General features: G+C 42.7%; 1 protein-coding gene across 1 annotated transcript in view; it reads left to right on the top strand.

Moving 5' to 3' along the window:
* LOC116410384 (cleavage stimulation factor subunit 3-like) overlaps positions 1–17,820 on the top strand; it is a 98,509-nt gene extending 80,689 nt beyond the window's left edge. Inside the window, exons 13-21 of the mRNA XM_031900738.1 lie at positions 12,658–12,760; positions 13,250–13,319; positions 13,892–14,087; positions 14,465–14,579; positions 14,868–14,962; positions 15,857–15,917; positions 16,151–16,351; positions 16,642–16,698; positions 17,717–17,820. Of these exons, the coding sequence (XP_031756598.1) occupies positions 12,658–12,760; positions 13,250–13,319; positions 13,892–14,087; positions 14,465–14,579; positions 14,868–14,962; positions 15,857–15,917; positions 16,151–16,351; positions 16,642–16,698; positions 17,717–17,820 (1,002 nt within the window). The remainder of the gene's footprint in view (positions 1–12,657; positions 12,761–13,249; positions 13,320–13,891; positions 14,088–14,464; positions 14,580–14,867; positions 14,963–15,856; positions 15,918–16,150; positions 16,352–16,641; positions 16,699–17,716) is intronic.
* Positions 17,821–22,772: the final 4,952 nt, after the last annotated feature.

The following is a 22,772-nucleotide window of genomic DNA, read 5'->3' as shown; positions in this document are numbered from 1 at the left end:
ATAACTGTATTTTGGAATGAAAATGATCCATTTAATCCCTGGTCTAATCACTGGGACTGTAAATTGATGGTGCCGACTCTACAGTCCAAATTAAAGATAAGAATCCACGGAGAGAGTTACTCGCGATAGATCTCTGCTCTGAAAAGGGTTTCCACTGGCAGCAATAGAAGTCGTTGGTGGAAAGCCCTACACATCGCTTCAGTTTCCGAAGTTGCGCAAAGTTGCCTGCAGGAGGGTGAGCAACTTGCTCTGTGGGTTCTTGCCCTTAAATTAACTTTTTGTACGTTATAAAATGCCCTATTCCCAAATCTTTCAGTGTGGGTTCGGCGGGTTCGGTCCAACCCAGAAAAGTGGGTTCGGTGCATCCCTAGTTAAAATGCTACTGCTGGAAAGCAGCGTAACAAAAAACTAAATAACAAAAAAAAATAAAACACAAAGACCAATTGCAAATTCTTAGAATATTCAATGTCTACATCATTTTAAAAGTTAATCTAAAGTTGAACTACAATTTTTAAAGTGCGTATTTTATGCAATCATGGGGATTTTAATCAGCCAACCATTAGGTTATACATTATTGCCTTTTGTTTCTACCTCCATATCTGATAATTCAGCCCTGAATGTCAGTGGAGGGAACAAACGAAATTGGTACGTGGTTTGTGTACTATAGATGAATGATTTGTGTGATTAGAGACCTGATGGTAAAAGAACAATACAATCCAGAAACATTTACTCCCCTCAGGGAGAACAGCGGCAGTAATGTAATACTAATATTAGTATACAGGGGCACTGGTACGTATTACAAAGAAATGCATTGTTTTCTGCCATTTTTTACATTTTCAGGAGCACACCAACTACTGTGAGTACAATGTCTTTGTCAGATACCATTCAAATTGTCTATTGTGGTAAATATAAAATGCTATTGATGTGTTTAAAACATTAGTTTTGGGATTATTGTGTCCTTAATATAATAAACTTGAACATTAAATTGACTCCATGTTTATTGCTTATGCTTAAGCAGTTTTGAAGCTGGTCTTCATTTCTTATTTATCTGCCTTTCTCTTTGACCTTTCATTAACAACACATTTAAAATGCTATCTATGGAGAGTGATCCCAGAAAACAAGACTTTAATAAATTAGATTTCTGGTAATTTTTTTTCCATTTTTGTTTTGTTTTATTTAGGCCCTGTCTAATTATTTTTCCCTTTATAAAAGAACTAAACCCTAAAAATGAATGTGGCTAGAAATCCTATCTTTTATTTATTTTGAACTTCACTTTCAGCATATCTATAGTAGCAATGATCCGGGCCTTTATAGTTGTCACAGGAGCTCCCCATCTTGGATTTTTTAAGGAGTGTCGCTGGCACTGCACATGCTCAGTGGGCTCTGGCCAGTTATTGCGAAGCTAAGCTTAGGGGTCATTGCAAATTATCAAGCAGAAAATGAGGTTGTCCTGTAATAAAAGATGAAGCTACAGGGCTGATTATTCAGTTCTGATGCAGACTGCAGTGGTTTGAGCTGCCATGTAATGTGACCCTAAGTGAAATACTTATCAGCCTTATATGGTGCCATTTATATTATATAAATGGTGAGTGGGCCCCTAAGCTCAGTTAAGTGCCAGCAGCCCAGAGCATGTGCAGTGAATTATCAAAAAGAAGATGGGGGGCTACTGGGGGCCATCTTAGGGGGCACTGATCTTCCCTGCTAAAGAGTTGTTGGGGCCTTGGACTGGAACAGAAGCCCCAAACAGAATGTGCAGCCCTATTTCTTAGTTAAGGTTTAGTTCTCCTTTAGGGCCAATGGCACATTGTTTGATCTGTACCCTTCCTCTCCCTGAATGCCCAGGATTAGCCCATCATTGCACACACAGCGCAGATGTCTGCATGGAAATATTAAACTATGAATTTTCATGACAAAATGTGCTGTAGGGCTGATCCTGTGCATGTTGGCACACACGCATTCAGGGAGACCAAGGCAAGGGACCAGTTTCCCCCACTGGTCACCAGTGCGTCATTAGCCAAAAACCACTCACAAGGTAATCTGTTGTTTCAAAGGCAAATTTTAGAAATGGTCAAGAACATTTTTTTAAAAGTCCTCTGAGAAAACAACTAGACCAGCCGCAGCCCATGTACATAATAGCAAAAGCGGAAGCTGGACCTTTAACTGTTTCCATTTCCCTTGTATATCCATGGCAATATTACTGGTGCTCCCAGTTTGCAGTGCTGCACGGCTTGCTCTGGGACTGCCTTTCTGAGCTCCCTGTAAAAATGCACAGAATTGTTCAAGAGCTTGGTCATGTATTTGTCAATATTTTGCAGTCATATCTTGCATGGAGAATCTTTCAGAAGTATTTTTATCTGAAATCAATTAAAATAGTATAATATGTCCCCATTCCCCTATTCCTACTCACTATTGCATATCTCTACCCATTATTAGAGTAATGGGAACAGGGATCCTTATTGTTTGGAACCCCTACAGTCATTTGTATGGTTCTTCTGGCCCTGTAAAGCAATGTTTCTCTCCTCTCTAATTACAATCTGTCTCTGCTGCTCAGAACCATCAAGAAACATGAGACTGGCTATAGGGGGGTGTTAAATTCACCTTTAAAGGGGTTGTTCAACATTGAGTTTAGTTTTAGGATGTTTTTTTTATTATTTCGCTTTTTGTTCAGAATCTCTCTAGTGTGAAATTTCAGCAGCTATCAGGTTGCTAGGGTTCCAGTTACTTTGCCAACCAGATAGTGGTTGAGAGAGAGAGGACTATGAATAGAAGAGCAACGGAATAGTAAGATAAGTAATGAAAAGATCAATCACAGATCAAGTTTGTTTTGTCTTCTGGGGTCAGTGACCTCCATTTCATAGCTGGAAAGAATCAGAAGAAGACGGCAAATAATTCATAAACAATGAAAAATAAATAATGAAGTCAAATTAAAAATTGTTTAGAACTGAACATTCTATGACTTATAAAAAGTTAATTTAAAGGTGACCCCTCCTTTAAAGGAACAGTTCAGTGTGAAAATGAAACTGGATAAAATAGATAGACTGTCCAAAATGAAAAAAAAAAAAAAAACATTTCTAATTCCTACAGATGTCTAACATAATGACCAGAACACTAACTAAGAGGTTAGAGAGCTGAAAGCAGGAAGTAGTCAGTGACTTTAGGGGGACCACATGGGACATTATTGTTCAGTTAGTTTGTGAGCCCGCAGGTCAAATGCAAACTAACAGCAGTTTTGTCCCATATGCCCCCCGCAAGTCACTGATTGGTCACCAAATATCGGCTTAGAGGGTTGTAAAGGAGGAAGTAGTGTTCTGGCTATTATGTTAGACATCTGCCTGCTCCAGTCCTTATAGATTACATTTTAGCCTAACTATGTATATTAGAAATAGGTGGTGAGAGGCAGCTAAAGGCATTTAGATGGCAACTATTATTCCTTTGTGTGTTGGTCAAACAGCACATTTAGCATCAGGCTAAGGCTTTCAGCAGCATTTTTGATAACCAAGGATTTGGAGCAGGGGTGGCCAGACTCGGTCGCGATCGACCGTACTGACACGGAATGCGGAAGTGTGGCGTGAATGCTTACGTAGGCGATGCAGCGTATGTAAGCATTCACGCAGAAATCCACTGGGGATCAACTGGTGGACCGCGATCGACGTATTGGCCACCCCTTATTTGGAGCAATCATATAATACTCCGTTATATTATCCCTACTGCAGATCCTGATGCACAAAAACTGCAGAATTAACTAGGATGCACCGAATCTACAACTGATTTAGCCCAATGCGGAAACGAATCAGAACTCTTATTTGTATAGTTACATTTGAGCAGAGTTAAACTGCTGCGCAGAATCCTTTGGGAACAGATATATACCGGTTTAATTTGTCTGGCGTATAAAGGCACCTCAATGTAATGGTTCAGATTTGGTTTGGACGAACAGCTGCGTCCGAATCCTGCAAAAAGTTCTCTAATTCAGCTCAATCCTGAAATTTGTATTTGATTTGGTGGAACCCTGGGGAAAAATAACATTTTATTAAAAGCATGTTTAAGTTGGCCTTGTATGAAAAACTTTGAGTTGAAGAAGGGCATCCTTAACCAATTTTCTGTTCAATTTCACTACAGGTAAAAGCTAAAAATGATGACAAAGTTGAAAAGGTGAGTGTCCAGAGAACCTACTGCCTCGTACATGTATTTATACAATAATACGGTCCATCCAGTAAAACTGCCCATAAACAGGTGTGTGAGGTACGGCCTTCCCCCTGCATGGCCAGATGGGCTACTGTTTGTCTGATATCTTCAGCTGCTCCACTGTAATAAACAGTGTATATACATGCACATAATATGTCTGGGGAGCTCATACATGTGAAGAAAGGATTCACCATGAAATGCTACAGGTATGGGACCTGTTATCCAGAATGCTCGGGGCCTGGGGTTTTCCAGATAAGGGATATTTCCGTAATTTAGATCTCCATACCTAAATCTGCTAAAAAATAATTTAACCATTAAATAAACCCAAAAGGATTATTTTGCCTCCAATAAGGATTAATTATATCTTAGTCGGGATCAAGTACAGGTACTGTTTTATTATTACAGAGAAAAGGGAATGATTTAACCATTAAATAAACCCAATAGGGCTGTTCTGCCCCCAATAAGGGGTAATTATATCTTAGTTGGGATCAAGTACAAGTACTGTTTTATTATTACAGAATAAAAATAATCATTTTTAAAAAAGTGAATTATTTCCTTAAAATAGAGTCTGTGGGAGATGGCCTTTCTGTAATTTGGAACTTTCTGGATAACAGGTTTATAGTATATTTTAAGTATATTTAAAAAAAAAAGAAATGTTAAATCCATAGAAAAGGAAGCATACGTAGCATCTAGGGAACATATGGTTCCCATTAATATTTTTGTTCTGCGGCTTTCCAGTTTGGAATGTAAGGGTCTCATTTAAAGGGGCAGTATACACCTATGTACAACTATTTTCTTCATAAGCAAAAGGAATAGTGCTAAAAATTCATTCTAAATTCATTCATTCTAATTTACTTTAATTACATTTTTTAATTCATTCATTCATTCATTCATTCTAATTTAATTACATTTTTTTTAGTAAAATGTATTTTGCTTTCACTCTTCCTAACTTAATATTAATTAGTTCAGTTAGTTTAACTCAGATACCGAACCTGGTCTCTTAACCCTTAGTTGTGACTGTTTTGTCTTACAACTAAACAGTAGTCCATTATGCAGGGGGATTATCTTCCTTGCAAGGACAAGGCATGGAGTGGCTCCTTTTTTATTGTCTAGAAATAACAATGCATAGGCTTTACACAATTAATACAATAGGTATAAAGTATGTTCAGCACAAGGCCTTTTCATTGCCCTTATTTCAAAAAAGGAGTAAGCTGCCCATGTAAGAATTCCCTCTGACTAACAATGTTTATTTTAGTGATTCCCCGACTATCCGCTTGTGATCAACGTGGTGTTAAATTGTGAATAACATCTTGTTGCTCATCAGAGCCCAAGTTGTTACGCTTAACAAATATATGGCCAAAGGTATGTGGGCACATCTTCCCAACATCTTATTCTGAAACCAATAGGTCTTAATATCAAGTTGGTCCTTGCTTTGCTGCTCTGTTGCTCCCCTGTTCTTATTAAAAGGAAGGCTTTTCAATAGATGCTCCATCATTGTTGGTAGGGTTTGCTTCTATCCATACTTAAGAGGCTTGGTGCTGATGTTGGGATCAGGCCTGAATAGGGATTCCAGTTAAGTTCAGAGGTGTTCAGTGGGTTGAGTTCAGGGCTCTGTGTCAAGTTCTTTCACTCCTGTCTTAGCAAACCCCTCTGTACGGGCCTGACTCTGTGCCTGGGGGCAGTATAGTGCTAAAATAGAAATAGGACCTTCCCCAAACTGTTGCTACAAAGTAGGAAGCACAAAGGAATGTCATTGTATGAGGCAGGGGTATGTGAGTTAGCAATGATGGCTGTGACTTAATTAGCCAATTCCAGTAATTAGAAGGCGTGTCAGGATGGTTTTGGCCATGTAGAGTAGTAGGTTCACCTTATGAAAACATGGCTGTTTCGGGTACTACAAGAACTAAAGGGTATATATTTCTCCAAAATGTTAGCCAACAGAACCCCTTCTTTGGGTGGGGGAAAAAATTCTGCCACTGACTTTTGACTGGAGCCTCAGCCGTTGTGCCCCAAACTTGTTGTTCAGCAGGTTAGGAGACCATTTGGGGCACAACTCCTCGGAACTTAAGTTGCTCATTTTATCTGTGGGTCCAACATTTTATTGAACCGTGGACTTGGGAAAGATTTTGTAAAAAGTAATGAAAAGGTTTGTTGTACCCTATATACACCATATGGGCAAAATTATTCATGCATTCCTTCTGATTACTGGAATTTAAAGGTTCTACACCCAAAAACAATTTTTTTTTCATGATGAAAATAGAATATATAAGCTGCTTAGAATTATATTACTAAAACTGACACAGGTGCTGCTTCATTATCCAGTGCAATTCTTAACAACTCCATGCTTCCTACATTGGTCCCATTTCAGCAGGAAGATAACCCATCGTGTAAAACAAGACTCATACAGAATGGGTTTGCTGAGATGGGAGTGGAAGAATTTTTATGTTCTATACCATATATGTCAAACACAAGGCCCGGGGGCCAAATCCGGCCCCCTGGCTGTTTTATGTGGCCCTTGGTGACTGTGTCTGACCATCCAGCCTGATCATTTTCCTCACATAGTAACTAAGACTAAGGGGTATAGTTATCATGCTGTGTAAAAAGTGGAGTGAAGCATTACCAGTAATGTTGCCCAGGGCATCCAATCAGTAATCAGATTTCAATAGTAGCAAAGCATCTATTGGCTGCTATGAGCAACATCACCAGTAATGTCTTACTCCACTTTTTACACATTGTGATAAATATACCCCTTAGTATCTTACTAAGTATATTTATAAAAAATTTGGCCCGCAACTTAGCCTGTGTTTTAGATTTCGGCCCCCTTATGTGATTGAGTTTGATACCCCTGTATCTATACAGAAATCCCAAATTGGCTCAGATGTGAGCCAGACCTGATCCCTAACATTAGTGCCAATTTTCTTAGGTATGAATGGAGGCAAATCCCATTTTACAATGGAAAGAAGAAGAGTAGAGGCTGTTTAAGCAACAAAGAGAAGTCCAACTGTGTAGTAATACAGAGCAGAAAGCAGATTCATTCGAAGTTTTTAATGATTTCACTTTCTTATCAGAACCTGCCCTACTCATCTTTCAATTGGTCATTAAGACATTATCTAGGCTGCTAAGGTCCAAGGTGCCCTGACTTTAAATTCCAAAGCGAGAGCTTCAGAAAAATATACATTTACAGAAATGCCTGCATTAACAAAGATACTGTATTTTCACGTTACGTTATCGCCAGTGGGAAAAGAATATTTGCAGACAAAGTGCAGCTGGCAGGGAAGGGTTAATTCTAAGGGCAAGCAGTTTCAACAATAAAAACAAAAAATCCCAAATATAGTTTTACTTAGCTCAGTTTGAGCTGTTGCAAAATATTCCATTATCTGTATATGGTTTATAGGCATTGGTGTCTAATAATATCCCTATTTTATGGGGGGATTATTCACTAACATATTTTAAATTTAGGTTTGCTACCCATAATATTAGGGTACTTGCAAGCCACAATAATATTATACCAAAGCCTTACTATATGGTATGGGCTAATCTCTGTTTCCTACTGGTTATCTCGCATCCAGCAACATTTATTCTAATGACTAGAGCTCCAGTGCTGTTAGCTTGAGGGACCTTCCCCGTGTGTGCATTGGACCAGAGGCAAGCTATCATGGAAAAAGAAATCACCTAGGTGCTTCAAAGTAAATCTGAGCATTTAGAGATTAGCATGGCACTGTATGTGTAGCCCATTGGCACCCTAATATCTGCATACTAGGCAACCAGCTGCTTGAGATGGGATTGTCTGGCTGCCTCTCTACCCCCAATGTGTCTGTGCCAGGGGAGTGACCCCGTTTGAATCTGTAACTATATATGCTGTGTATCCCAAGTGAGCACGTGCTGCCCCAAATGATGTACGTTTTGCTGCAATTTCATAATCACCAGCTCAAACCAGAGATTCCAAATACCCACTACTTCTATAACATACACACATCAAACTTTTAAGGGTCTAAAGTTTTCTCCTCCAATTCTGTCCACAGCTGTTCCAGAGGTGCCTCATGAAAGTCTTGCACATAGATCTGTGGAAATGCTATGTGTCCTATGTGCGGGAAACCAAAGGGAAACTGCCAAGTTACAAGTAAGTAATAGGCTGCAAAAATACTACGGTTTTCTTTCCTCCTGCCATGGGCTATATTTGCAACACCGACACCAAACAAATACAAGTCTTAGTTTTGTTTGGTTAGTTTAGCTTTGCTTCTGTGCTGTAGCCCTCATTCTTGTTTTAGTACCGTCATAGTACTGTGCTTATCTGGTGTCTAAGTCTTTTCGCTATGGGGACCCTGGAGATACCACCAAGTCCAGGGAAGATTTCAGCCGTCTGTGGCAGCCGGGTAACATACTGAATCAACTGGAATTCAATGGCAATGAGCCACCTGAAAATGTAAATGTGCCCCTTTTTGGTTATCAGAAAATCACCATATTCCACCATAATCGGTTACTAATTTGTCATTCCGGCCAAGCACCGTGCGTGGCTTCTGTAAACTGCAACTATAGCCTGTCTGTAAATAGGGTTTACATTATTCTGTTTCTCTGTAAATGTTTAGTAAAATATTGACACCTGTTATTCTGCAGAGGGAATGAGATATGTATCTTTATATTGCAAAGCAACCAGCTAAATCTCATACACAGGCTCCAATGAAACAGTGGCCTCTGGTGGAAAAAGTCATCTGCCCTCCATTTTAGAGACCTGAAACTCCCTTCACTAATACAGGGCTGACTGCGTTAGACAGTGCTGTATTAGTAATGCGTGGGGCGCATAGGCATTCCTCCTTTTGTCTTGTAAATTTTGCCTCATTCAGAAGCATAAGGTACAGAGCAGCAGGAGGTGTGACCTGCGTTGGAGCTAGTGGCGCCTTCTGGCCCTATGCTCGTCACTGAGCTCTGGATCTTTCATCTGGCACTCAATGCAGAGTGTGACGCGAAGAGGGACACCTGGCACTACTTTGTGCTCTTGCATTTGTTCCCCCAGGGGTCATGAATGACTTTTTTAGAACCTTTTTGTGTTCAGAACACCCTACATGTGTTGCACCGTGACTTGATGCATGTCACTTCCAACTGACATAAGGGAGGAGCTCTGCAAATGCCTTGCTCCCCTAATTATGGCAAGAACATTCACTGGTGACATTTTTTGGGCAAAAGGTAGAGGATGACCTGCATAGTTTCCATCTGATGCCAGTGGGTGATGTTAGTGCTTCAAAACAGCCAACATGGCTCTTTTTTTACTTGGGGACAGTGAGCACAGTTGGTTTCCTCACTGGCACAGAAACAGTTAAAAGACACTCAAATACAAACTTTGCCCTACTTCATCTGTCCATCATTTGCCAGGACTGTATTAATGTCAACCTCTTTTTCACCCAGGATAGCCAGCCATTAAAGAGGTTCTGTATTGTGCCTCAGAGGCTATGAATCTTGCCCCTTTGTATACCAATGCTAATAATTGTTATTATGCTTTTTTCTAGGGAGAAAATGGCACAGGCGTATGACTTTGCACTTGATAAAATTGGCATGGAAATCATGTCCTATCAGGTAACTCCTTGTTCTTTCCTCAAGTCATTGCCTTACGGTTAGGACTGTGCCTAGGCTAACGTTGCCGTTCTTCTCTCTGCAGATATGGGTCGACTACATCAATTTCCTGAAAGGAGTGTAAGTGAATGTGGAAAGCTTGATCTGCAAAAATCCCTTAATCACATTTCTTAAACTGGCTAACTCAGCTGAGCTTCTGTCTGGCTATGAGGTTTCAGGGCAAGTAGTTGGGTTATTTGCTCAAAGTTTGCCTGTTGGTCAGTAGCAGACACTGAGCTTTCCAGCTTGTCTAGTTCTCCTATTACATTCTGCAAAGCTCCATGTTCCAGACAGCAACATTAGGAACACAGTAAGTTCTGGTATCTTGGAGCAATGGCTACGTTAAACCAAAATTCCTAAATAGCATCACACAGCTATAGTTTAGCAAGCACACACATGTTTAATGGCAGCTGCTGAGTAGCAGAAATTCAAATTTAGGCTACAGCCACATGGGTCTGATTCTCAGCCTGCGAATAAACCACATAAAGGTAAAACGTATAAAGCCTCTGGGCTCCAATTATTTTTTGAATATGCCTGGGTGAAGACACCCAGAATGTATTCACTTCCTAAATCAGCTCCATATGCTTGCGCTTGGGCCGGTGCAGTGGTTTCGGGTGCAATGCATCTACAAAAAAGCCTGTTTGTAGTGTAGCCTTTGGCTATGTAGAATTAAAATGCAATTTTAGCCGCTCAAGCTCACCACTGCTACCAATGGGAGAGAGTGCTGCATGTGCCTAGGCTTTCCATACTCCCCCAAAATGTCAAATTGGAAAAAAGTAGACAGCAACACTGTCTTCCAATAAAGATAAAATATTTTTTGTTCTGCTAGAAAACAAGGCCCGGTCTGCTCTCCACTTTTTTCCCAATTTCACAGGCCAAGAAACCATGTGTCTGCTTCAGTGTGCAGAATGGTGATCTGCACCCAGAGACGCTGTGCTGGCCAAGTAGTCAGAACCACCTTTCCGAATTTCCACTGGGAAACACGAAAGGGGAAATTAATGGATTTTTAAAGTATATACAACAAAAAAGAAGCAGAAAGCTAATGGGGAAAAATCCCATTATTTGTGGTGTACTACTTTAAAACATTACTTTTGAAGAAAATAATGCCATCTGATAACAAAATGCCCAAAATTCCTTGCCACTGCCTGCCCATCCAAATGCCAGTCTGCAAACACCATGAGCTGCTTGAAATGCAAAATGCCAGGCTAAGTACAGAGCTGCCGGCTTAGTTTTTCCCAAATAATCTCCTAAATATAAAACTGACAACAGAATGTTTGACTGTCACTAAATAATAAAGGCTGAAACAAAGAATATGTTTCCTAGCTTTATACCTATAAAACAATATGCTTGAATGTCTCTATATCGTCTTTATTTTTGGCATATAGAGAAGCTGTGGGATCTTATGCTGAGAACCAAAGAATTACGGCCGTCCGCAGAGTTTACCAGCGAGGCTGTGTCAACCCCATGATTAACATCGAACAGCTTTGGAGGGATTACAACAAGTATGAAGAGGTAAATTGCATAATTTAAAGCTGTACGCCCAGAATCGGGGCAAATATAGTAAGAGAGTAACAAAAGCCCTTTTTTTGTATGAGTGCAATCAAAACGAGCGAGCAGTCCACTAAGAAGCCTTTGTATATTGAACTGACCCTTAACTCATAGCCTAACTGGCTGCAGCTGGGGAACGGGAGGGATTTATATAGAGGGCTTCTCTGCTGATTTGTCTTACCTTTGTAGGGCAAAGAAGAAAATAGTGACTACCTTCATTCTTAGATTTTGCTTTGTTAAATGCAAGAAATAACAAATAAAATTAGATATTTCTTAATTAATACAAAAGGCAAAACAATGTCAGCACATTCACAGCAAGCCGATTCATTGCACTAGTGTCGAAAAGGGGAGTACACTGCCTCTTTAAGGCATTAAAAATGGAAATGGAAATAACTCTCTAAATATTCTTTAGGGTATCAACATCCATTTGGCAAAGAAAATGATTGAAGACAGAAGTAGAGATTACATGAATGCAAGAAGAGTTGCAAAGGTAATCCCAGCTGTTTCAGTGGATGGGTGGTTTATTTTAGTTTATTCTGATCAAGTTTGAATTTACTGAGCATTCTGCTCTGTGTGTCTTACAGGCTAGGAGACATGGCATGATATATATATATTTAATTATTGGTCTACAATCACTGCTGTATGTTCCATTCAGTTCCGTTATTGCTAGCAAGTGATAACTGATTTGTTAGGCCACAAATGTGTTGTTATTGCAGTATAAAAAAAACACTGGTATGGAATCTGTTATCTAGAATGCTGGGGACTTGGGGTTTTCCTGTTAACAGGTCTTTACATAAGTTGGATCTCCATACCTGCTTAAATTCTTTTTCAGCTTTTTCTTTATTACTTAGTAAAAGGAAATCATTTTTAAACATTAGAATTATTTGCTTATAATGGAGTCTATGAGAGATAGCCTTCCCATTATTCGGAACTTTCTGGATAAAAAAAATCCCATACCTGTATTACACATTACCCTAACAATGGCTTCAGTGTCATTTAAGACTTAGCAGTCAAGGCAATACTAGTAGAATTGGCTTCTCTCTTGTGTGACTGTATAAATGTATTTTAATTAAGTCATGCTGTGGGCTGGGTCTAGGCTCCCCTCCTAATAACAATGTACCAGTCACTGGCAAATAGTACTGCATTTCATCAATATGTAAGTGCCTCCCATCTTGTGCTGGCAATTGGCTGTGTTTTGTTCACGGCAATAGGAATGTGTGCAAAGCCTTTGACATGTTATACAACATTTTATAACTGATCATGAAAACAGAATCTCTATAATCAAAGACATTGTTTTAAAAGTTTTACTTTATCTTAATCCAGGATACATCGGTGGCCTTCAAGATTTTTGAGTTAGGACTAAAGAAATATGGAGACATCCCTGAATATGTCCTTGCCTACATAGATTATTTGTCTCACCTTAATGGTAAGTTACGTGAATACATTTTATTTATTGTAAAAGTGTAATGGTTTGTTCGCTTATGTCTTTGCAAAAGCTCTTACCACTTTCTATAATTGTATTAAACACAGGCCTCTCTATACACCACTGTAATAAATGTGTATTTCAAATAAACGGTAACTAATCCTCTCTGTTCGTTTTTTTATTTCTAAAAGAGCAACTAAGACACCACTTATAATGCTTGCAGCGCTCAGTTCCCAGTAAATATGTGGTTTTAGAAGGTTGTTTATATGATCAACCTAAATGTTTGTAGCCTTAGGTGAAAAAATATATTTTACTGGCCCCTTTAAAAGTTCTGGAGCTACTGCCTGTAGCTTTCTAGTTTGTATGTGACAGGTCACTTTTACTTACCTAAATGTGTGAAATAGTATGTTATATGTATATGTTTAGTAATTTAGGTGTGGTTTTATGATAAGTTAAATAATATTAAACGAATCCTAAATATTTTTTTTCCAGAGGATAATAACACAAGAGTATTATTTGAACGCGTTTTAACATCAGGAAGTTTGCCTCCCGAAAAATCAGGGTGAGTCTGAATATAAACTTCGTATATGGAAGGCCAGTCATAGAAACTGCAGTGAGAGACGACAGTCTCAAGTCACGAACCTTCCCCTGCGCAGCCTTAAGCCTTTTGCTCTACACTGTCATGTAACACAGACTGCAGGGTTTATTTTATGATCCCTTTCCCAGTGCAGCATAAAAGCTTTACACAGTGGAGCCCTAAGCAGGCCTGTACCCTCAGCTATATCATGGGAAACATCATATATTTATATGGTAGAATTCCAATAAAACTCTATTCAGTTCATACACTGCCCCTGTGCAAGTTTTGCTTCTCTTGCAACAGTATTGCTATTCCCCTGCTCAGATTAAATCCTGCCTGCTCATGGCTCAGGCTTCATCCCCGTGCAAGTGTACAAGGACAACACAGGGGAAGAGGAAAGTGAAGAGGGATGGGAAGAACAGCAAAAGCGAAGCTGCATAATGCTGCTGTTATATGCTGAATGTGAACTTTATACAATGTCTGTCAAACTGGAAAGCTCACTTTGTCTCGGAATACTGAATTGTTTCTCCTTGTTTTTTCCCCCTTGATTTCTGCAGTGAGATTTGGGCACGCTTCCTGGCCTTTGAAAGTAACATTGGAGATTTAGCTAGTATACTGAAAGTGGAAAAAAGGAGATACACAGCATTCAAGGAGGAGTATGAAGGGAAGGAGACAGCACTTCTTGTGGATAGATACAAATTTATGGACTTGTACCCCTGCTCCACAAGTGAACTGAAAGCTTTGGGATACAAGGTATGTTGTGATCAGGGTTTGTACCTGCATATAGCTATCCCGCCTTTACTCTATTATGGGAATTATGTTAGATTCATATATTAACGTGGTGCTTGGGGCTTATCTTTGGTCTCTAGTATATGTGCCAGCAGCTGCCATCCTCTACCGCTCCCATGCCTTTATACCAAGCAGAGACACATTTATTTCTTTCACTCCCTTCATGTTTGCTTCTCTTTTTCAAGATTCTCAGGCAACAGCAAACTGCTGCTTGATTAAATAATAAAGGAACAGATATGGCTGATTGCTATTGGTGGTTTGCAGTATTGTCAATTAGCACAAGAAAATTTGTCTGCCTCACTCCTATCTTATTGACAGTAATGTCTCATTCTTATTTCTAGGATGTATCGAGAGCCAAACTGGCAGCACTAATCCCAGACCCTGTTGACCGAAAACCAGAGTATCCCAAACCTGACACGTCCCAGATGATCCCTTTCCAGCCGCGACATTTAGCTCGTAAGCCTTTTTAAAGCTAATTGACTCATATTCATTTAACTAGGAAACCTTATGAGGACTTTTATTTGCTGATTCTAACTAGTTGCTTCTTTGTCTACTAATCCATTCCTGGGGGTGCCGTGCCTCCATGCGCACCATGTTATCTGCCTGAGAGTCCTGCACATTGGCCCGCTGCCATTGGTCAATTTAGTAATCGCTCTCCCTTTCCTTTTTATAGGGCTGATAGAGTTGGATTGTAGAACAGCCGCGTGTATTAACCGCTAAAAACAATGTTTTTCTGTTCTGTAGCACCTGGACTCCATCCTGTTCCTGGCGGAGTATTCCCAGTCCCTCCAGCTGCAGTGATCTTAATGAAGCTGCTTCCTCCCCCCATTTGCTTCCAGGTTAGTGTGTCATTTTGCTTTTTTTGGCAATGTGGGGTTGTTACCTTTGCTTTGATACTGTAGCCAGGAACAATGTGAGAGGAGGAGAGGGCCGCAATGCGAAAAGGGCCGCAAAGCGAAAAGGGGCGCAATGCGAAAAGGGCCGCAAAGGATACGTTGTTTTGTTTATGTTGATGGCCCCATCACTACTGGGACCAGGGCTTCCATCAGCAATCACGCAGCCCCATTCTAAGTTAGTAGGACCCGCCCCAACTATCAATATATTGGTCACCTGCGGCCCTTGGACCCTGCCAGCAAGAATAATGTGGCCCTAGTTAAAATAAAGTGACCTGCAGAAGGAAGCATGGTCACACCTCCTGATCCATCCCAGTCGCCCATTATACAAAACCGCTGCCCATATTTCACCCTAACCCTGTACATACTTGTGAGCACAAGTCTCTTGGGGCCCCCTCTGCCATGGTGCCTCTGACTGCAGTACCCCACTGATGTGGCCTTTACTGGGACCCTGAAAACTATTAGGTGTCATTATGTCATAGGGAATCCCAAATGTTGCACTTGTACTGAGCCCTGTAGAGAAACGGTTCCTGATGGTGGCAATGTGGGCTCACTACAGGGCACTGTGCCCTCCCTTCCCCTGCACTGCAAGTTCTACCCGGCCCTTCCCCCTGTCCCACTGGCTTTCTCTGATAAAGTTGGGGGGGGGATTCTCTACAGATATAGAGGAAGATGCTTCCCCCCCAAAAAAAAACACAGGGTCTGCTTCCCCTATAGTTCCACCACTGACTGTGGGATGTGTCCCACTTTATAATAAAATGTGATACTTCTGGGCAGCCAATAAACTAGGTTAGTCCTTAAAAAATAATTCATAAAATTCCATTTTATTTCTTTTCACAGGGCCCATTCGTACAGGTTGATGAGATTATGGAAATCTTGTGGAGGTGCAAGCTGCCGGACAGTAAGTGCTTTGTGGGTGCACCTATAAACCAAAGCTCCAGAAACACGTACGCATTTACCTGCAGCTCTTTCAGCTCGGTTCTGCTTTTGCTCTTGTCTTGCTAAGGAGGATGGGAGTTAGAGTTCCAGGGCTGCAATGGGTTATGGGTATTGTAGTTGAACAACATCTGGGTGGCTGCAGATTGCCCTTGGCTGAATGAGCCTCTTTCAATGTATGTGTATCTGTCTTTGCAGCAGTGGAAGAGGCGGTGAGGATCATTACAGGAAGCCAGGCAGAGATGAACATGGAGGGGAACGGACCAGTTGAAGGCAAAACACTACTAAATAAATCTGTGAAAAGACCCAACGAGGATTCCGACGATGAAGAAGAGAAGGGGTCTGTGGTTCCTCCCGTCCACGATATATACAGAACCCGGCAGCAGAGAAGAGAATCCGGTGAAGATTTTGCTTTTCTTTAAAATTACAGAAAAAAAAATTCCAAACAAGAAACTTTTTATCGAACATTTCTGCCATCAAACCTCGCGCCATAAGAACCTCCATATTGTTACGAGCGTCAGACTAATCTGTGTTCTTGTGGTGCGGCTAAAAGGTTTCTGGTGTTATCAACAACAAATACTATTACTGTTGGTTTTTTCCCCCTTGAAGAGGGAGCGGATGGAAACATGTAAACGGCGCGGATCCTAAAATCGACTTCTCTTTTCTTCATCTGTATTTTTTATGCGCAGCTGGGAAAGCTTTGTCGGTTTTATTTCGAAGACTGATCAGCTTTGGGAACGTCCGAGGTTTGTTGGTTTTTTTTTTAATTCACTTTGCATTCTCTCGTGTTTTCATGCGTATATCGGCTACATGTGCCTGCGCCCGAGCGTATTCCATTCAGGTATCTCTCCTCACCCATTTCTCCCACCCCTGCCCCCTGATTCCACCATCTCTTTTTAATTACCCTTTTCTCTTGCCCCACAGGTCTCCTTCCTCTCTAAACTTTCCCGGCAATACTATAAAAATGCAAAACACCATTCAAATTTGTTTTAAAATATTTAGTTATTTTTTAGATATGATGTATTTAAAATATGCATATTTAGGTTGGAAAGGACTCATTTATTTTAAGTTTTAGTGTAGATGGAAGGTTCCTATTTAGTAGTTGATACAGAGGAAGGCAGAAAAAAACTATCTGAAGTCGGAGCCAATTTGCCTCAGAGGGGAAAAAATTCCTTCCTGACTCCCAAAGGGCAATCGAACAAGTCCCTGTATCAACTTCTACTAATGGTTTATGTCAGTGTTGCTGTATTTTTACCTTGCTAAATGGCTTTGTTAAAGCTATCTAATGTTTCGGCAGAATTTTTAGTGGATTGTGAAGGGAGGAGCCTCTGTAGGGGGCTGTGAGGGGTGTTGGAGCTGTGCTTGTCTGAAATGTATATGTTGGAGGCTAAAGGCCCCCATACACGGGCCGATAGAGCTAATCGGCCCGTGTATGGGCAGAAACATGCGGCCTGGCCGACCGATATCTGGCCTGAAATTGGCCAGATATCGATCGGCCAGGTTAGAAAATCCGGTCGGATCGGGGACCGCATCAGCTCGTTGATGCGGTCCCCGAACCGACTGCCCATGGCTGCAAATGTAATCCGATCGTTTGGCCCCAGGGGATATCGGGTAAAGTTCCGCTCGATTGGCGACATCGCCAAGCGAGCGGATCTTATAGTATATGGGAACCTTAAGACTGACGGTGGTGGATGCACTGTTTGAGCTGAGGTTGGTGGAACTGCAAATACTGTATGATGTATTAGTATGGTGGTCTTTTGGTAGAGGAGCAGCAGAAAAAGAAAGAGGGGCTGGTGGTGGAGCCAAAGAAAGAAAAGGAGAATGAGAGCTACAAAGTGAGGTGCCGCTGCTGGAATTGTGCTCTCTAAAAGCAGGAATCCAACTGGTGGCTGCAGATATTAAAATTGGGCTGGAGAAAAAGTGCCACTGGTGGAACTATGGCTGAAGGGGAGATAGAGATGATGGGTGGAGGTTGTGTATAGAGTGTTACATACACTGCTGGTGGTGTAGCTGTAATTGGGAGAGGAGACGCCACTGGTGGAGTTACAGGTGTCTGAGAATTAGATACTCCTGGGGCTTCCGATGGAGTGCAGCCACTGCGGCTGCAGCGCCGCCCTCTCCGAGGAGCACACCCTTGGTCAGCCGACCATCAGGAGGCTGGAAAATAGAATAAAAGGGGGATTTTATTGATAACATAATATTCCCCGGGTACAAAACCTGCAGCCCCTACAGCAGTAGCAGTGAGTGGGGCACAGTTTTACCTTCTTTTCTACTCACCTTATAAATCTCGGAGAGGGGTCTTGATCCTGCCTCTCGCTGTGGGAAAAGAGAAAGATTCTGTTACATTCTATACTCTGTACATCCAGACCCTTCATTCAAATGTAACCGTAGCGGCTCCCTTACCTTCCTCCAAGGGGCGCAGGATGGCATTGCGCCCCGGTCTTCTTGCTCTTAAAAGAGCAGTTGGGTATAAAAAAGAGATATCAGCAGCCGTCTATGGAAGATGTTATTTCCTAAGAAGCGTCAAAAGTGAGTTGGAAACTCGCTGAATATCTCACAAAAAAAAAAAATCACAAAATTTCTCGCCAGAGTCGCTCAGAATCGCTCACAATTTTCACTTTATGGGGAGAGGAAAAAAGAGATTGTGAGCTCATATGTGCCGGCCCTCTCTGCTACACACATCAGGATACACTGCCTTATATAAGTACTCACACCCTCGACCAGTTCTCCCATTTTACAAACAGACCCTAAAGGATCTGACAGGGAAGCAGGGAGCCGTAGCAACAGCTGGGGGGCCACAGGTTGGGGAACTGACACTGTTATACTCCAATGCGCTCCTGTCATGCCTGGCATTATACATGGCACCCAGCTGTAAGGAGCGGCTGATGGGGCAGATGTGCCATTTTGTACTGACCTCCTACCTGCCTAATATATATATATAGGAGCAAAATAACTGTGGGCAAATCTCTGGGCAGAGCAGAACTTCTAGGAAACAAATGGCCGGGCCTATAAACTGATGCCGGATAGTGAGGGGACCTGCTGATCTGTTCCCATCTAAATCTCACCCGTCTGTAAAATAATATCTGATCATTTGCCCCTTTAAATCCCCCCCAGCTTTTAGGGGTTCCCATTAGAATGGGCATAGATAAAGCAGGGCCTTTGGGTAGTGGTATATGCCAGTTGTGATTGGTGGGGGCCCTCCTGTTAGAGATCATGGCTACATAACATGAAGCGCTCAGCTGTTACTAGAACTCCCACAATCCCTTGCTCCAGCCCATGTGATGCCATCATTACTAGCAAGAGATACTGAGAGTCTGAGTGTTAAACAGAATGTACCAATACATGGGCCGGGGGGTATCAATCTGCACATAGGGGGAGTAGCAATAATGGCAGCTCTCAAATAGAGGGGATCCCATAGAAAGCGAGGGAGGATTACAGGCACTTATTTGGGTTTCATGAAATATGTATGTATGTATAACATGTAGGCCAATGACAGTTATAGGACAACAGGCTGCAGGTCTGATAGGGGATGCTGGGACATGTAGGCCAATGACAGTTATAGGACAACAGGCTGCAGGTCTGATAGGGGATGCTGGGTCATGTAGTTCAGTGACAGTTATAGGTCTAAAGGCTGCAGGTCTGATAGGGGATGCTGGGACATGTAGGCCAATGACAGTTATAGGACTAAAGGCTGGCTGCCAATGACAGTTATAGGACTAAAGGCTGCAGGTCTGATAGGGGATGCTGGGACATGTAGGCCAATGACAGTTATAGGACTAAAGGCTGCAGGTCTGATAGGGATGCTGGGACATGTAGGTCAATTACAGTTATAGGACTACAGGCTGAAGGTCTGATAAGGGATGCTGGGACATGTAGGTCAGTTACAGTTATAGGACTACAAGCTGCAGTCTGATAAGGGATGGTGGGACATGTATGTCAGTTACAGTTATAAGACTACAGGCTGCAGGTCTGATAGGGGATGCTGGGACATGTAGGCCAATGACAGTTATAGGACTACAGGCTGCAGGGGATGCTTCCAGTCACAAACAGTAAACAAACAAGCTCCCACCTTGTAAAACTCGACACCCCATAAAATATCAAGGGGAATTAAGGGGGATAAAAGTGGATGGAGAGGCTCAGGGGGTGTAGGGACCTGCGGGTAGGGCTGGTATTTTACAGTAAAACATGTTGTTTGATGCCAATGTTATTAATAGGGAAAACATAAACATATAGGAAGGCCCTACCTGTGGGTAGCTCAGCTCAACTATCAATTGGCTTGTTGCTTCCAGCTGCCATAGACACTGTGACAGGGACATTTAATAGATTTGTAGCCAGTAATTAAAAAGGACAGCAATTTTTGCCATTTCTAGACACCTTCATTGCTGGGACATTATGAGGTTAAGTGACTCTGTCCAGGGTCACAAGGTAAGGGGCCCAGTGGGGCCGGAGGTGCCTTACGATTGCTGAGATATGAGTCAGATTCCCCCGTCCCAGGGGCTCTGCTTAATTTGCAGAGCACCCAGGCAGGAATCGAACTCAAGCTGGCCCATACAATCATACGCTGGGTATGAGTCAGATTCCCCCGTCCCAGGGTCTCTGCTGAATTTGCACAGCTCCCAGGCGGGAATCGAACTCAAGGCCCATCGGTGTAAAGCAGTCTCCCTACCACTGAGCCATCCTTCCTCCTCCCACTTGTACCATATTTTTTCATAATCTTGTCTTTTACATATTGGCGGTTGGTGTACCCTAACCGACTGACTGAAACACTCAGGGTTACAGCCTGCTGCTTGCCCCAAGCCCTATAACTAGGGGGGCTGTCTAGGGCATTCGGGAATGGAGTGCTATGACCTTTCTGAGGGGTGGGCGGTTAATTGCCCCAGCAGGGGCAATTAACCACCGTTTGTCGTAGACCCATGAATGAGGTGTCAAATCGTGCGGCTTATTCGGGAATGGGGTGCTATGACTTTTCTGAGGGGTGGGCAGTTAATTGCCCCAGCAGGGGGCAATTAACCACCGTTTGTCGTAGACCCATGAATGAGGTGTCAAACTGTGCAGCTTATTCGGGAATGGAGTGTTATGACCTTTCTAAAGTGTGGGCGGTTAATTGCCCCAGCAGGGGGCAATTAACCACCGTTTGTCGTAGACCCATGAATGAGGTGTCAAACCGTGTGGCTTATTCGGGAATGGGGTGCTATGACTTTTCTGAGGAGTGGGCGGTTAATTGCCCCAGCAGGGGGCAATTAACCACCGTTTGTCATAGACCCATGAATTTGGTGTCAAACCATGTGGCTTGGGAATGGGGTGCTATGACTTATTTGAGGGGTGGTGGTTAATTGCCCCAGCAGGGGCAATTAACCACCGTTTGTCGTAGACCCATGAATGAGGTGTCAAATCGTGCGGCTATTCGGGAATGGGGTGCTATGACTTTTCCTAGGGGTGGGTGGTCAATTGCCCCAGCAGGGGGCAATTAACCACCGTTTGACTTTTCTGAGGAGTGGGCGGTTAATTGCCCCAAACCACCGTTTGTCATAGACCCATGAATTTGGTGTCAAACCATGTGGCTTGGGAATGGGGTGCTATGACTTATTTGAGGGGTGGGTGGTTAATTGCCCCAGCAGGGGGCAATTAACCACCGTTTGTCGTAGACCCATGAATGAGGTGTCAAATCGTGCGGCTTATTCGGGAATGGGGTGCTATGACTTTTCTGAGGGGTGGCGGTTAATTGCCCCAGCAGGGGGCAATTAACCACCGTTTGTCGTAGACCCATGAATGAGGTGTCAAACTGTGCGGCTTATTCGGGAATGGAGTGCTATGACCTTTCTGAGGGTGGGCGGTTAATTGCCCCAGCAGGGGCAATTAACCACCGTTTGTCGTAGACCCATGAATGAGGTGTCAAACCGTGTGGCTTATTCGGGAATGGGGTGCTATGACTTCTGAGGGGTGGGCGGTTAATTGCCCCAGCAGGGGGCAATTAACCACCGTTTGTCGTAGACCCATGAATGAGGTGTCAAACTGTGTGGCTTATTCGGGAATGGAGTGCTATGACCTTTCTGAGGGGTGGGCGGTTAATTGCCCCAGCAGGGGCAATTAACCACCGTTTGTCGTAGACCCATGAATGAGGTGTCAAACGTGTGGCTTATTCGGGAATGGGGTGCTATGACTTCTGAGGGGTGGGCGGTTAATTGCCCCAGCAGGGGGCAATTAACCACCGTTTGTCGTAGACCCATGAATGAGGTGTCAAACTGTGCGGCTTATTCGGGAATGGAGTGCTATGACCTTTCTGAGGGGTGGGCGGTTAATTGCCCCAGCAGGGGCAATTAACCACCGTTTGTCGTAGACCCATGAATGAGGTGTCAAACCGTGTGGCTTATTCGGGAATGGGGTGCTATGACTTCTGAGGGTGGGGCGGTTAATTGCCCCAGCAGGGGGCAATTAACCACCGTTTGTTGTAGACCCATGAATGAGGTGTCAAATCGTGCGGCCTATTCGGGAATGGGGTGCTATGACTTTTCCTAGGGGTGGGTGGTCAATTGCCCCAGCAGGGGGCAATTAACCACCGTTTGACTTTTCTGAGGAGTGGGCGGTTAATTGCCCCAGCAGGGGGCAATTAACCACCGTTTGTCATAGACCCATGAATTTGGTGTCAAACCATGCGGCTTGGGAATGAGGTGCTATGACTTATTTGAGGGTGGGTGGTTAATTGCCCCAGCAGGGGGCAATTAACCACCGTTTGTCGTAGACCCATGAATGAGGTGTCAAATCGTGCGGCTTATTCGGGAATGGGGTGCTATGACTTTTCTGAGGGGTGGGCGGTTAATTG

This window comes from Xenopus tropicalis, chromosome 4 (genome assembly GCF_000004195.4).
Source record: "Xenopus tropicalis strain Nigerian chromosome 4, UCB_Xtro_10.0, whole genome shotgun sequence".
In the NCBI taxonomy this organism is placed as follows: Eukaryota; Metazoa; Chordata; class Amphibia; order Anura; family Pipidae; genus Xenopus; species Xenopus tropicalis.
The sequence above is the reverse complement of the archived record's forward strand: the minus strand, read 5'-3'. Positions and strand labels throughout refer to the sequence as shown.